This window comes from Mustela lutreola, chromosome 2, assembly GCF_030435805.1.
Source record: "Mustela lutreola isolate mMusLut2 chromosome 2, mMusLut2.pri, whole genome shotgun sequence".
Lineage (NCBI taxonomy): Eukaryota > Metazoa > Chordata > Mammalia > Carnivora > Mustelidae > Mustela > Mustela lutreola.
In genome coordinates, this window is record NC_081291.1 from 82,272,830 (window position 1) to 82,288,447 (window position 15,618).

Sequence of the window (15,618 nt, forward strand, 5' to 3'; positions counted from 1 at the left end):
CATGTGAACACCACCTGCCTTTCACCTGCACACACCCTCTTTTATTTTGAGATGCAGATGTCTGCTTATAGGGTCGTTGTATTTTTATCTGTTCCTCCAGGGGACAGATTGAATTCTTCTCCCCACACTGGACATTGCAGTTCAAAATAATAGCAAAAGACCTGCAGGTAATGGGCTATAATACTCACTTGATACCCACTAAAGGAGGGTTTAGATCACTTGCTCTCCGTTACCTTTCGTGAAACATCTGGTTCATATGAGCCAGTTAAAAGTGCATACATCTGTAAATAATAAGCCTATGTGTGCACATAATTTAATGAATTAGGACATAAAAAGGAACTGAACAGTAGGGGCACAGCAATTAGAGTAACTGCCCATTTTGTTAAAAATGTATTGTTTCCAGCTTTCACTTGGAGACCCTTTTATTATTCTGTGGGTTCTGAGGCTTCCAACTTTCTTATTTCCCCCTCCCAACAAAGCAAATAGGAGTTTGCCTTGCATCGTTGGCAGAGGGAAGGCTACCCACATTATTCAAAGCTGGGACAGGAACTTCCAACTGCTTACTCCTACCTGGGAGACCTGAATTGGGTACCAGAACCTGCCTGTGCCTGGGAACTCTCATCTGTACAACTGAGCAATAACACGGCCTTCCCCAAATGACATAATTCATTTGGTGCACTTGGCAGATAATATGCACTTAATAAATATTAATTATGATGATGGTGGTTTTGCATTCTAATGAAAATCAATCACAACTTGAAATCATTTGGGGCCCAGGCAGAGAGAACAAACCTTGTTCAAGAGTTCCTCTTGATTGTTGATTTGGTCTTATTTCTATTTACCTTCTTTACATCATTTCTTGAGATAAAAAAAGGGGGAGAGATGACCATGTTCTGGGTAACAGGAAGGATCATCAGAAAATCCATTCCTAGGATATCAAAACAAGTACTAGAAGTCCAAGGAAACCTCCCATACCCATTCAGGCGAGTGTTCCGGCTAACCCATTGATAAGGGCCTGCCATAACAGCCAACTTGAACTTCCCAAGTTTTGACAACTCCCTCTAAGTTTCCTTCACGTGTTCGGGGGGACCCAAAAACATACAAATAAATCAGAGACCACTTGAGACGTTCTGAATTTTAAGTTCGTTATTCCTGAACTATCTACATTGTGCTTCTTGAGCCCCTACTGTGCCCGGGCACTGGGTAACAAAGCAGAGCACACATACGTGAGCAGAAGAAGGGGCCTCTGGGAGAGACAGCATGGCATTTTCTAGAACACACAGTGAGCCTTCCCTACAGTGTGGCCTGTTCCTCTCTGCCTCCCTGAAGCTGAAGATATTTCAAATGAGTTGAAATGCAGCTTGAAAATGTAGGAAAATGTAGGAAGTGAAAATGCAGCTTGAAAATGTAGCCTGGGTGGCTCAGTGGGTTAAGCCGCTGCCTTTAGCTCAGGTCATGATCTCAGGGTCCTGGAATCAAGCCCCGCATCGGACTCTGCTCAGCAGGGAGCCTGCTTCCTCCTCTCTCTCTGCCTGCCTCTCTGCCTACTTTTCATCTCTCTCTGTCAAATAAATAAAATCTTAAAAAAAAAAAATGTAGGAAGATATACTATGTGTCCATTTGAAAGCCAAGAGGGCAGGGAGCACAGGAATAGAATTTAATGCCATGGGATATGGGGATATGATTGCTACAAGAAATAGAACTGGAGTCCAGCCCACTGGGATGCTGGGAAAATCTTGGTTTAGTTCTGTAATATGTTAGTCAAGTGCTGCTTCGCATTAGCCAGGCCACAGGAAAACTAGTTCCACCCAGAAGGAAAACAAGTTAAACAATGACTGAAATCACCACCCTACTTACTCTGTTTACGTCCTCCAACAGCCTATTCACCATCTACATAAAGAGATAATTAGAGCTCCTTAATAGCAATAGGAAAGAAGAATGGCGAAAGGGAACTCAAGAGAAGGAACAAATATTGAAAAAATATTAGTAGCTGGAGTATGGGAAAGCTGCGTGGTTCAATACAGTCACCACCAGCCATGTGCAGCTACTGAAACCTTAATAGATTAAAGTGAAATAAAAAATTCAGTTCCTCAGACATATTAGCCACATTTCCAGTGCCACGCAGGGCAAGCGGCTACATAATGGACACGCAGCATTATAGATCATTTCCATCACTGGAGAATGTTCTATTGGACAGCACTAGTCCACCAAGCGGTGCTGTGCTTGAACATATCCACTTACTTAACCACAGTTAATTCAGTACTGACCAAGCACTCAGTACTATCCTAGGACTGGAAACCATAAGGACACAGTATTGGACCTCAAAAACTCCCCAGGTTTGAAAGGGAACCCAGTCAATAATACAAAACAGAAACATATATACCAGCAGGAGAAGTGGGTAGAAACACAGAAAACAAACCTGGTAACTTGAATGGTACATACTGATGATGAGTATCCAGGTATTACCTGTAAAACATTTTGGCTTTTCTGAAAATATTTCAAAAATATTTTCAGAACTAAATGTGGGGGTAAAGGTCCATTTACTGAGTACCATACATATCAGGGTCTTTAAATATACTCTTATTTAAGTTTATGGCAAGCTTGCAAGGTAAGTGTCATGGACCCATTTTACAGATGGGAACAAGTGAGGGTACCTGGAGCTCTAGCTCCCCCAGCAGAGGCAGTGCATGAAGAACAGCCACCTGCCCTGTATCACACAGTGGCCCAGGGGCACAGGACCATGCTGCAACCCTGTAAAACATGGCAGCATCTCAAAGATTTTGATTGGCTTCCTTTCAGAACCTACTATATGACCTCTAGTAAGTCACCTCATTGCATCCATCTGTCTGTACTTCCCCAATATAGATAATTCAGCAACCATTTCAAACCGGTTAACAAACAAAACCCCAGGCAGAATATGGCATATAAAAATCCAAAACACAGAGCACGACACTGCCTTTCAAATCTATTGGAAATCACTGAAATAAGAGCATTATGGGCGAGACCAATAATCATGATTATTTATGCAAATTTCATTAAGCAGTAATTGTTTTGTTAGGTTTGGGACCCTCTAAAGAAAAAAGGGATACTTAAAACAGGTAGCAAATCCCCAAAGGGCAACATAACTTCATTGTCTCTTAGGAAGCCCTTCCACCCCACCCCTCTTTTTAAAGTGATGCTTCACGAGGTTCCCACTAGAGGAATCGTGAACGGCCATCTCTACATGAGGGTCACCAGTGAGCCGGAATAACCCGAGAAACCTCATTCCCCTCACCTTCCTGTGATTCCTCCGTGAATACAAGACTCATCCTGACCCCGACTCCTGCGAGCCTGGAGGGATGAGGCCCATGCAGACTTCAGCCACCAACAGGATGGAAAACAAGCACAAAAGAGGAAAAAACGGCCTGAGGGTTTCTTCGACCCTTTCGAGAGCTGCGTCTTGTATTCGAGAAATAATGTCGTCAGAGGGACCGATGTGAGTGACGGCTCCTTACTACGTTTCCCCCAAACCAACACACGCCGTGGTCCTTCCCAGGCATGATCAGGGCGTTCAGGAATTTTCCAGGAATTCTTCCCGCAGGCGACGGAGAGGACAGACTTAAACTGGAAGTGAGGAACTCCGCACGCACGGGGGATGGCGCCTCAGCCTCCTCGGGAGGTCGGCCCCAGCCCTGCGCCTGCCGTCCGCGTGACTTCAGACACTCCCCCCCGCCAACACTCACACACGTCTGAGTCACAACTGCCCCCCACCCCGTAAAATGGGGAGACTCGCGCCTTCCACCCAGGAATGTCTGTGTGGATGAACGGAGGACAAGGGACCCACAGTCACCAGAGTAGAATTTTGTAAAATAGGTCCGCCGCCAAACAACAACCAGCTCACAGCCCACCACCGTCCTTCCGTTCAGTCTCTGCTGTCAGGAGACAGTCATTTCCTCCTCCGAGCAGGTGCACACGTGATGACTTGGGGGGGTCGCGGGCGGGCACTAGGGATGGCTGCCCTTGCTTTGCCAATCTGCATTGAGAGACGGATTTTTTTTTATTTTGGGGGATCTGGGCTGACCCCGGGGCTGCTTCACCGACAGAGGGCAGTGCCCGTGAGTCCACGCCCGCTCTGCATCCAGCCCTTCCGAGGACGGAGGACGGGACGCTTCTGCTTCCGCTTCCTCCTTCCCTTCCAGGATGCGGCTGCCATGCGGGGAGAAGCACCGGCCACACGCAGCTCCTCCAGTTGACGGCCCTCGCTGAGCTCTCTGCCAACGACCGATGTCGACTGCCAGCCATGGGAGTGAGCCTTCCGGGACTGGCAGCCCGCGCCGCCTCGGCCGACATCCCGTGGAGCGGAAGACCTGCCCAGCTGAGCCCAGTCCATCCGCAGGCTAATGAGATCATAAATTGTTAGGCCACGAAGTCTGGGGGCAGCTTGTTCCATAGCAAGAAGTCATAGAAACAATCATAAACGAAGGAGAGATTTTTTTTTAAAGCTACTCTGAGGCACACCCCAAAAGAACATTATTTAACAGATGCTCTGGAAGTATCCACGAGAGTCTTCACGAAGCAAATTTAGATGGTATGCACTTACTCCACTGCTCGAGGGAAGCTGAAAACGCAACCACGTACACCACCTTTAGGAATTACCAATGAAGCCTCCACATGGGAAAGCCTTGGCCTGCACCTGATCCCTCTCCTGCTGCACCAGCTGTGGTTCCAGTGGCTTTTAGTCCTTTCCATAATCAAAGTCATGTGCAAAGTCCTGGGGAGATACTTGCATTTGTGTTATAAGGAGGTATGTCATGGTGACTTATGTATACAATTTCTCCCGTACCTTAAGAGTCCAGAGAAACCAGGGACAAAGTAGGAATCATCTTGGTGTTGCCCACAGAACAGAACATACCAGAGCACCTGGAACACGGCAGACACCCAACAGGTGTTTGTAGAGAGACAATGCAAGAGCTAATCTATCAGTGAGTGATACAATGGACTGCACCCCTGACACATTTTTGGGTGAAGCTGTATTGTGACAACGCTCACCTGTGAAAATCAACCATTTGTACTAAATCTGGGGGTCTGGTAAATGCATGTCACTGACTCAGGGCCAATGCTACCCAAATTGTGACAAACAGGAAGTACTGGAACCTAGGTTATGAGCCACAGACAGGGGAACCATCTCACTGAGGACAAAAAATACCAACTGAAACAGTATGTTCACTATGAGCAAAGACACATGAGCCACAGGTGTCACACTGGAATCTAAGCAGAAGGAGGTCTGTCTCTTTGGTGGCTTCTGTATGTTTTCTGGGTGGGAATAGAATCCTCATTTACAGGATCTGTGATCTTTCTGCAAATCCTGCAACGTAGACATTATTGTTCCCATTTCCTGGCTGTAGAAATCAATCCTGTATCAAGTTAGGCTCCTCCCATGACCTCAGACCAGCAGGCAGTGGGAATACAGGTGGAGAGATGCACTGGAGGGTGGTCAATGCAAGGGGGCACACAGAAGGGAAGCGTTAAAACTCCCAGAGAGTGACAATTTTTCACAGCCTCTTGGCAAGAAAATCATTATACCTTCTTCTCCAGAGAGCTCTAGAGGGACAGGTGATAGGATAACCTTTGTAACAAGAGTACATGCAACTTCTCTACTCTAGAAGCCCAACATGGGTTTCTGGAAACTCTCACCCAAGTAGCAGAGAGATGCCCCGTTCATCTGCATCCTACAACTTTCTCTGCAAATCCAAACCTGTTCATCCTATCTCTAATTCCTATTGTTCCCTCTGATAAGCAGGGCCCCAGTGAACAATTAAAGCTTTCAATAAATAATCTCTAAGCACATTCATTTGATTGACTGTTATTTGATACAGCAGTTAGTTTCAATGGGGCAGTTAATATTGATCACATAAAGTACTCCAGACAAACATGAAACAGTTCCAGAACTCCATGGATTATTACCCTTTATCTGCCAGTCATCTGGGTTACTTGTAATGGTCACGGAATTTAAAATCAATAATAACAATTAGTGTTCTGTACACCAAAACGGATGAATCATGTGAAATGGGTTTTCATATAAAATCAAAGGTAAGGCAGCCTGCACTATGGAAAAAGGCTCTCTGAATTTCCAGCACACACTTGGCAAGGGATTTGCAGGCAAGTCTCCCACACAGGCAGCGAGAGAGAAAGAAAGGTATTTAGGAGAAGATGTGGCCATAAAAACGCATGTGAAACCCCTGACAGTCTTAATCCAAAAAGATAAAGCATAAAAGATAAAAAGTGATCAAAACGAGCGCTAACAAACGTAGTAAAATTAATGGGACTGGCAATTTCCTTCCTCTGAGATGCGCTTCTAGCTACCTTTTTCGGCTTCTGATTCATAGGCATTAATTGTGATTTTTTTTTTTTTTTTTTGGTAATAAAATGCCAACAACGGTATTTTAGCTCCATGGCACCACTACTGTAATGTCTGGATAATTAAAATGCAAAGCAACAGAGAAATGTTTCATCATTAAACTGTAACCAGCGCACTATGTGAAATCATCCATTCCAAAGACTTGTTTTTCATCAATTATTTGTTATTTATCTGATGTAAATATAAGAAGGGCTAATTAAAATGTATGCCTTTTTATACAGCTTCTTGTCATTAAAGCCAATGAAAGCATTCTGAGGACCATAATGAAATAATTATGTTTGCCTTTAAGAATTCTCTTCAATAACACATGGCAGTACTGAGCTAAATTAAAACATCAGGAACTAAATTTCGCTTGCCTCCATTTCCATTTTAGTTAATTATACCCCCAAGCTTTCCAATAGACCAGACCCTAAAAAATCTTTTGAAGCTGAAACAACCTTCAGATCATCAGCCTTTTTATAATCACAGACTTTGATAACAAGACATAGGTACTGTAGCCCCAAAAGCTTTAACATTTTTGAGAAGAGGCATTTAGTAGATGAGGTCTTCATTTGCTCTGGAAATTAGAGAAAAATTGAGATAAATGTGATCCAAATGTTCTTCTCCCAGGTAACGGATGCTCTCGTGTTACTGGGTCTCCTCTGCATTACTGCTACCCGAGTATTTTGGAATCAGCTAGTTGGTTTTTCCTGACCTGGTAAAATGCAATCTGTGGCGAACATTAATTGATCAATAATAACAAAAACAAACATTTTTCTCTGAGTCAAATTAGGAGAGTCACCCCTTACTTGGTACTTAAACTTGCAAACAACAACAATGACAGAGCAATCTTTAAGAAAAGAGTAGACTCAGGAGAACTTATGAACTGGAAAAAAATAATACAGGCTTTCATTTGAGTTTCTTCTCCAGATCTCAAACAGCAGATACTTGTGAAGGCAAAAATAATCTGCGTTTAAGAGAACTAGGAAGACGGGAAAGAGGAGAGCAAAATCTGCGGGTTGCTGTCAGGGTGGTGGCAAATGAAATGGTTTTAGCAGGGCTGTCACAGGATGCGGATGGGGGTGGGAACTTAGTACTTAGAAAAGTAAATAGGAGTACCAGGGATTAACTCTGACAATGCAAATTCCCTCCCATTTTGTTCGAAGCGGAGAGCTGGTGGGGCTCACGGGTGATAGGATTTGGTGACTGCTGGATAGACCGGCTCAAGACGCATCAGAGGAAAACTGGACAGCTGGGAAACAAATAGCTCTTCTAGAACAACGTAAAATTGCCATTATAGTCTCAGAATCGGCTTTTCGTACAATCAGTCCCTTCCGCCCAGGCTTTCTTCGTGCCCCCCACTCCTAGCTGGCTCAGTTCATCAGCAGTGGGGGAGGCCTGGAGACTCCTGGAATCCATGTGCCCTGACGAGAGGAAATGCTTGGCCAGGCTGGGTCGCCTGGCTGACGTCAGTTCCTGTTATCCTCGCCTTATCGTGCAGGGGACCAAGAGTCTTATCTTACTGAATGGGCCCCCTTTCAGCTCCCCACCCTGCAAGTCCAGTGAAAAAGCAAGTCAGCAGTTCCACTGCCTGCTTGAATTCTCATCTAAGAAGCTCGGAAAGCTCAAGACAAATCATATAGTACCTGTAGACTCACCCTTACTACTTCCTAGGGGGAGAGAACTTCAGCAACTTTATTTTTTATTCATTTAAAGGGGTTGAGAGGTGTGGCATGACGCAGGAATTCTACTTGTTAGCGATGAAGTAAGGAAGCCAGAAAGGAAAAGAGGAGAGACTTCAGGACAACATATTGACTGATGAGGTTGTGTTATTAGATCTTATGGATGGGGAAGGTTATCTCATCTCCTATTTAACAAGACATACTTAGGCCAAGCCACTTACAGACAGGATACTGATAAATCTGGAACCTGAGTTAAAGCCACTCTCCACTCTCCATCACCACCCATTTCAACTTTCTAAGAAGAAGTGGGCCAAGAACTGATACAGATTTGGTCAGAGTGATTCAATTTAATAAGTCTACCCCTCCCCCACTCCCAATGCACACATGTGCTGGAATCAAAACCAGTCATAATACTTAATCCATTCTGCAGGGGTGCTTTCTATTTACAGATCTACGGTTTGCCACAAAAGGAATTCATGTTCAGAAGAATGATCCAGAAGCACAAGGCATCTTCAGTCATAACGGAAAAATGAAGCTGGGAGCACTCCAGCTATATTGACCATAGAATCCAAACAAAGACTTTCTGTGCCACTCCTGGGTTCAAGGGGCAGCCTCAGAAATGCCGTAATATTGAAATATCTGGCATATTTCCATGATTTATGTGGGAATTGTGGCAGTATATCTGAAAGTGGGTTATTCTAGAAAATCAGAGATGTACGATTGCCCTAACTACCCTATAATCTGAAAGGCAAGATTCTAACATTAATATCTTTTGGAAACGTTTTTAGCCAAGATTTTTCTGATTAACCCTCATCAAAAGCTCCTATTTCCGAAAGAATGTATTTAACTGATAGTTAACTGAATCTATAGTGGAACATTTTAAGTATAAAAATGTCATTTAAAGATAAATTTATTGGCACTTACATGTAACTCAAACTCTATAGACGAGTCTTTTAAAGATGTTCTAAAATGGATATTATTGTTTAATAAGACCGGTGTGACTTGAAGAGAGTTGTATATTTTGTGTCCTGGTTTCACATCTACATTTTCCTCCTAGAGAGTAACTTTCTCTTTTAAAAATTCCTGGCCTTTTGTAAAGAAAAAAAGAAAAAAGAAAAACATCTAATTATAAAGATTATAAATTCCGTGAGAGCAGAATTTATAATCGCTATCATTTCTCATGTAATCCTTTCTGAGATAGTTTATTGATGCTTGTAGAATGTACAAAGGGGAAAATGGTTAAGATTTTCTTCCCTTTTCATTCATTTTCATTTCAAGATTTTCATTACATCTCAGGGGCTTAACATGCTGAAGGTAAATTACAAGCGTCTGAGAGCCAGAAGAACTTTCTTTTTTTTACTTTTATGTTTTAAAGAAAAGTTCATGACAATATTGACTGGTTATATATGGTCAGAGCCAGGCTTCCAGAAATAAGAAAACTTCTGATTCAGGTCAGTTAACCTATCAGAAATGGCCATTCTTGTCATTTATCTAATAAGGCAAATAAATAAATAAATAAATAAATTTTATTATTATTTTTTTAAGGCCTATTTTAGAGCAAAGCCTTTGCACTTGGGCTGGTGAGTCAAATTCTAGCTGGAATTTACAGATCAATTCCACAGCTTATGTTTAAGCAGACAGAGTTGTACCTCTCCCGTTTTATTTTTTGGAATCTACATTGTATGGTAATAAAATTTAAACTCATGTGGTTTTTTTTTTCCCCTCTAGGTTATACATAAACAATTCCCTACCCAAAGTACCATGTTATAAGCATGCTGACAAAATTCTAGTTGTTTTTTTTTCCTACAGGGAAGGATAACTTTGTGAATCTTCAACTTTTTTTTTTCAAATAACCGTACCCTGCACTCTATCCTGCACTCAGAGATGTAAGCAAAAGTCCCTTTTCTTTCTTCTTTCTGATGGTATTAGTTACCACTGTCATGTGGCCGAGAAGCAGAAAATTATGTCCTACTTTAGAAAAACAATTGAGCCTTTTCATCGAAATATTTATTCAAAACCCCATTCAATTCATACGGTGGCTGTCAGTCTTTATTTAGTCTCTCTTTCAGAGAGTATCTTTGATTTTGCCACTTTGACCCCAATTTATATCTCACTAGGAGAGGATTTGGATACTGTGTAATACTTAAAATTCAGGTCCCAGGGTTTTGAGTAGGGGACTTTTCTTCCTTAATCACACATCATTGTTTTTTAAAACAGATTATTTCTCATTAACGGGCAAAATACTACTTCAAAAAGAAAATATTTTTTTTCCTTTTTTCTTTTGATGGTCTGATCATGGAGACAACAGGGAAGCGGGCCAAGAAGTTGTCACACTCATGATTTCACCGAAAGCAACTATATTTAGACCACAAATATTAGGATTTATCTTATGCCCACTGAGCAATTAATGCTGAAAACATCTGGAGCAGCCCTAATACCAAGATAATCCAGGAGGCATATGAATAGAAACTTTGTGACTATGATACCTTCCAGGGGCAGTCTTAAATCGCGTTATTTATACCACATTCCCTTATAGTCCACTAATCTTGACTTCGAATTTTTATAACAAGCAATTCGCAGGCCCTACTCCAACCCGTAGCTGGTTTGCGCGTCATTTTTGTCATTAAAATTAAAAAAAGAAAATAAAAAGAATATTCTAACACCTTTCAAAGACGGCTTCTGGTGTGTCTTCCAATCAAAGGGTTTTCTCTAATTACTACACACACATACACACCCTGCAAAAAATAGAATCTCCAAGCAGAAAATACTTTTAGTTGGAATTTACAACTATTTTTCCCCCTTGCCCACTGTTTTGTCTGTGTTAAGGGCACAAACAGATCTGCTTCTCGTCAAAACAGTCATTAAGTAAAATGGAAAAGGTTGTGGTTTGTATGTTCTTACTTATCCAAGTGAAGCCCTCATATGCTTTTATTTCAAAAGTCCTAACTACCCATGCCACCCTGAACCAAACACCATGTGGCAGACATTTGTTAGAATCTTTATTTATGCTTAAAAACTTAATCTCTTGAACAACTAAACTGACCGTCATAAAGGGATTTATGGAGGATAAGCAACCCTGCGGGGACATACTCAATTTTTACAATTTATTCATTTAACCTAGAGCTGGGGGTGTGGGATTTAGAACCCTTATGAAATTGACCACAATAAGCACTAATTGCCCTGCTTACAAAAATAAGACACTGGAATTTCTAAAATCCCTTTGTCAAATGCCTTTATTTACTTTTTCTAATGCAAGTTTCTTTGATTAGCTGAACTTTGCTGTTATCAACACTTCTTGCTTATCGGCTGGTCCTAGGCGAATGACACATTCACCACTCGCTCTCCCTAGATAAGGCAAATCCCTTGTTTAACTTGTTCAAGAACAAACAAAGCTTTTCCCCCTACTCCTACAACTTAATAGGCATGTTTGGAGGGTTAATTACAAAAGGGAGAATGTCTACTTGTAAAGGCTCTGTTAGGTCTACTAGCTTTCTGCCAAGGGTCCTGAGCCATTTTTTTTTTCCTTTCGTTAAGAATATGTTTCATAGAAGTTTCTTTTAGAAGAAAAAGTTCTGCAGAGCCCCTGTTCCCTGAGATTCCAAATGAAACTGTTCATACTCTTTTAACTGCTACAAACAAGGTCAGGTCTAAAAGATCTGTTAGTGGGTTGCAAAATTATTTTGTAACACTCGGTTTCTTTGAATTCTCCAGAAAGAAAACAGGCATTAGGAAACAAAAGGCATTTGGAGAGCAGCTGAAGATGAAGACGCCTTCTAAAAACTATATTCTTTTTGCCCTGGTTATGACTCTACGAAATATTAAGTCAGACAGCCAGACTGTTGGCATCAAATGGTTATTGATTTTTCAGCTACAAACCTGTTGATTTCCTGGCCCAAGAAGCAAGTCTTTATCGCCAAGACAAAGTTTCAGAGAGAGCAATTTAAATCTAGTCACCGTGCCCTCTCTTTCCCTTTTCTTCTCCCTCTTTACATAAGCCACCATGTTATTAGGAAAACTCAATTTCTTCCAGTTAAACTTTGACCTCTTTGAAAACAAAGATTTAAAATGTCATTTTCAGGCTAATGCTCCAATGAATTGTCAAATAAAGTACTAAAAACATTTTGATAGATAGCTGAGCCATTTATCTAAATCACTGTCAGGGCAGCCACGCATCCTGCAGGCTCCCACCACAGCCACCCGAAGGTGGGATTTTCTGGGACTTCTGGTCATTTCTCAAGCCTGCAGCCACACTACTGTTGACCAGATGCGTGCCTCGGCATTGTGTCAGCATCAGATAACCACATAGTCAATATTTTTTTAAAAAACCAGGCTACTCCACTTATATTTCCTCTCCTTTAACTGATGTCCAGGTTCTGGGATGAACTGCAAGATATGGAAATAATGAATGGCTCAGCCCAAGGGGTGTTCATTGCCAGTAGTTTTCTAGCAAAACAGCAACTTCTTAGAGCAACAAAGTGACTCGGAAAGGTGGCAGCAGGGTCAATGCTAAGAAATATTGCCTTTCCTTAGCAAGGAAAACATTGGAAGCAGCAGCTTTAACTGGTGGTTTATGAACTTCAGGAGCAGCAGCCACCCTAATTAGGCTAAATTCCTTGCAAGGACAATGTCATATTTTAATTACTTTGGACTGTTAAAACACACAAGGGGGGAATATATACAACTAGCAGCTAATCCAAAGAACAGCAAAGTTAAATTCCCCTCTGCATACATTTTAGTAAAAACTGCACAATGTGTCAAATTGCCTTACTTGAAGAATGTTTCAAAGTCCTGTGGTCACACTCTACTTTTTCCCCCCCTCCATGCATATTTTTAAAACTGTTTTCAAGAGACTGTAAGGCTGGTAAGGAGAGGAGCGGGGGTCGGGAGGGGTTGTCTGCGAAGAAAACATCTAACAGGAAATTTTCAGCAGAGGGAATCAATATGTACGCCAGCATATCACACCCTTTCACCATTAAATCATTAAATCCTTTGTCTTGCTACCAATGCAGTTTGTTTCCAACGTCTTCATTGCATGCAAGAGAGACAATTCATTTTTTTTTCTTGGTAGAAGAAGGGAAAAAAATAAACCTACATTGAGCAGTGTGCCGATGCTGCCATTCGGTTTGGGTCAATCCACTGAAGCATGCTTTGAGAGCTTTCTCCTGGAGCATGCAGGAAGACGGACTCGCAGTGTAGAAATCCAGGATTTGCCCAGGACTCACTGACAGAACATCCATACAGTCAAACATGATCTCCCCTGCACCGAATGTCTGCAAAAGTGCTTATCCTCTAGGTGTGGAGGCAAATGGCATAGAAAAGTCCACCCAACTCCATCAAACTCTGCCCCTTTTTTGGCACGTAGGCTGTTGGTCTTTTTCCCAGCCCCGAATCATGAATTATGACAGACAAGCCAGCTAAAAGCCTGTAATTGATCCAAATGATCATTTACCATTTTCCAGGCTTGCTCGGCCAATCCAGCCGGGGCGGGGGTTCCCAGAAAGATCCCAAGTTCTCCTTCCAAGCAAATGCCTGCAAAAAGCCTTCCGAATGCGGTCCGGATCCTACCCCGACGGTGCCCAGACAAACCCTGCCCGGCTCGCTCGCGTCCTCGGCATCCCAGTCCTCAAACAGCTCGCATGGGGGAATTCTGGTCCCCCCTTTGGCAAAGAATAGACCCTCCTGCCTCTGAACAGCTCACTTCCTACTACTTCTGTCACACAGAATGAAAGATTGAATTGCCTAATATATGCGAGTGAACTTTCGGTGAACCCTTCCCGGGCTGCTAACCTTCAAATGACCCAACGAGTCTGACATCACCAACTCCCAGGATTCTCACAGAGCTTAAAAACTCCCAGCAGCCCTGCAAAAGCAGACAGCCAGAGCGGCAGGCAGCGGGCGAGCGTGCGAGCCGCCTCTTTCTTTCCCATTTCTCACCTGAAAAACAATGCAAGAAGTGCTTTTAAAACGGGCAGGGGAGGAGCCGGGACACCGCTGCCGGCTCACGTTGAGCGCCAACTTCGCTCCCTTTCCGCCCCTTTATTCGCGGCGGCTCAGCTGGGAAGCGCGGGTCCCCGCTCGCCCGCTCGCCGCCGGCTCGCCTCCTGCCCACCCCCGCGCCCCCAGCCCACCCTGTAAATTCCTCTGTGCGCCCGCCTGTCTGTTAAATTCCTTGTAACTTAGGTATTTTTCCACTCCCGAATAAGCACATGCAAGCCCTAAACTGTAGAGCAGAGGAGAGCTAGTCCTCGGGGAAGCCTGGGGTTGAGAAACTTTCCATTTGATAGCTTTTTTTTTTTTTTTTTTTTTTTTTTCTCGTTCCCCTCCCCTCCTCGTCCCTCTTGCAAAGCCCTGCCCGAAGGGATTGCACTTGCTCTGGAGTTTAAAAAAAAAAAAAAAAAATCCAGCTTTCTGGATTCATTTACTTTTAAAACATTCTCTCAAGTTTATATACAGCAGTTAAGAATTAGTGGCTTCTGCTCCCAACACACACACACACACACACACACACACACACACAGAATGACACGGATATATAGGATTTGATTTCAGGTCCTGATGGTAGAAAACACAGCGGCCAAGAGTGGATGTGGGACTCAAACTGGAATAGGTCTCCATTCCAGTTCTACTTCTTACCCGCTGTGTGATCCAGGATGAGTATTTAACCTCTCTGAGCCTCAGCGTTCTCATCCATAGAATGGGGATGTATTACTTCCCACTTTAGTGGGCTGCTGTGAGCATCCCTCTCTCCCCGCAAAGTGCTTATATGGCACTCAGTATGTATCCTTCAACATGTACTAGCTCTCATTTCATCCTCATATTTTTCATTGAGGGGAAGAAGCCCTGCTAGGGGAGGCTGAGACCTGTCTGAGTCTTCAAAGCTCAGAACCGTGACTTGCACCCAACTCCCTGGGATCCCAGGCCACTGTGAAAATTATTTTGCAGTTCCCACAGCCTTGCACCCCAAATAGCATGTTGGTGACCTTTGTCATCTCACGCACATACACACAACACACAGACACACACATACACACCACCACATAATTAAACACATATTTTGAAAACTGGTTAAGTGTGAGAGGGTTTTATATTTCCAAAGGCCTGTTTACACCAATATTAGCCCCAGCCCAATCTTGGTTATTTATTAGAATAATTTTACGAGAAAGAGATTCTTTTTTATACTTCCCATATTGACCCAGCCTAGAAGACGGAGAAACCTTTTCGCCGGTCTTAAAACATGGAGCAGGACAGATGCAAAATTTACCAATAAACGCAGGCAGAGAGCTTTCAAAGGGAGAGCCAATCCACAATCCACGTTGCAGCCATTTTGCACAACTTGCTTCAGGATGCAAAGTACATCCAAGAAAGGAAACTGCGGAGGAATGAAAACACCCTACCACCTCTACCAACTCTCTAGTCTTTACTTGCAATTCTTCCACAAAACAGGGCAGGCAAGTGGGTGGGCTTGAGGGACAGTGTCCGTGCCCTTTGTGGGGAAGAACGCTGCTCCGGTCTCCTTTCTCTGGATAATGCTGGAATGTTCATTGGCATCCAGGCCTTTTG

At 43.0% G+C, this 15,618-nt stretch overlaps 1 protein-coding gene across 5 annotated transcripts in view; it reads right to left on the reverse strand.

The window, feature by feature from the left end:
- RARB (retinoic acid receptor beta) overlaps window positions 1-15,618 on the reverse strand; it is a 378,824-nt gene that overhangs the window by 152,148 nt on the left and 211,058 nt on the right. Inside the window, exon 1 of one of the 5 annotated variants that reach the window (XM_059162468.1) lies at window positions 13,846-13,862. The exons of 2 other annotated variants lie outside the window; for them this stretch is intronic. Coding sequence is in view for 1 of the 3 variants with exons in the window: in XM_059162465.1 (XP_059018448.1) it covers window positions 13,151-13,307 (157 nt within the window). In the remaining 2 variants the exon portion in view is untranslated. Of the gene's footprint in view, window positions 1-13,150; window positions 13,822-13,845; window positions 13,863-15,618 lie in introns of those variants that run through there. 2 more of the 5 variants (XM_059162465.1, XM_059162467.1) reach the window with 2 other exon arrangements.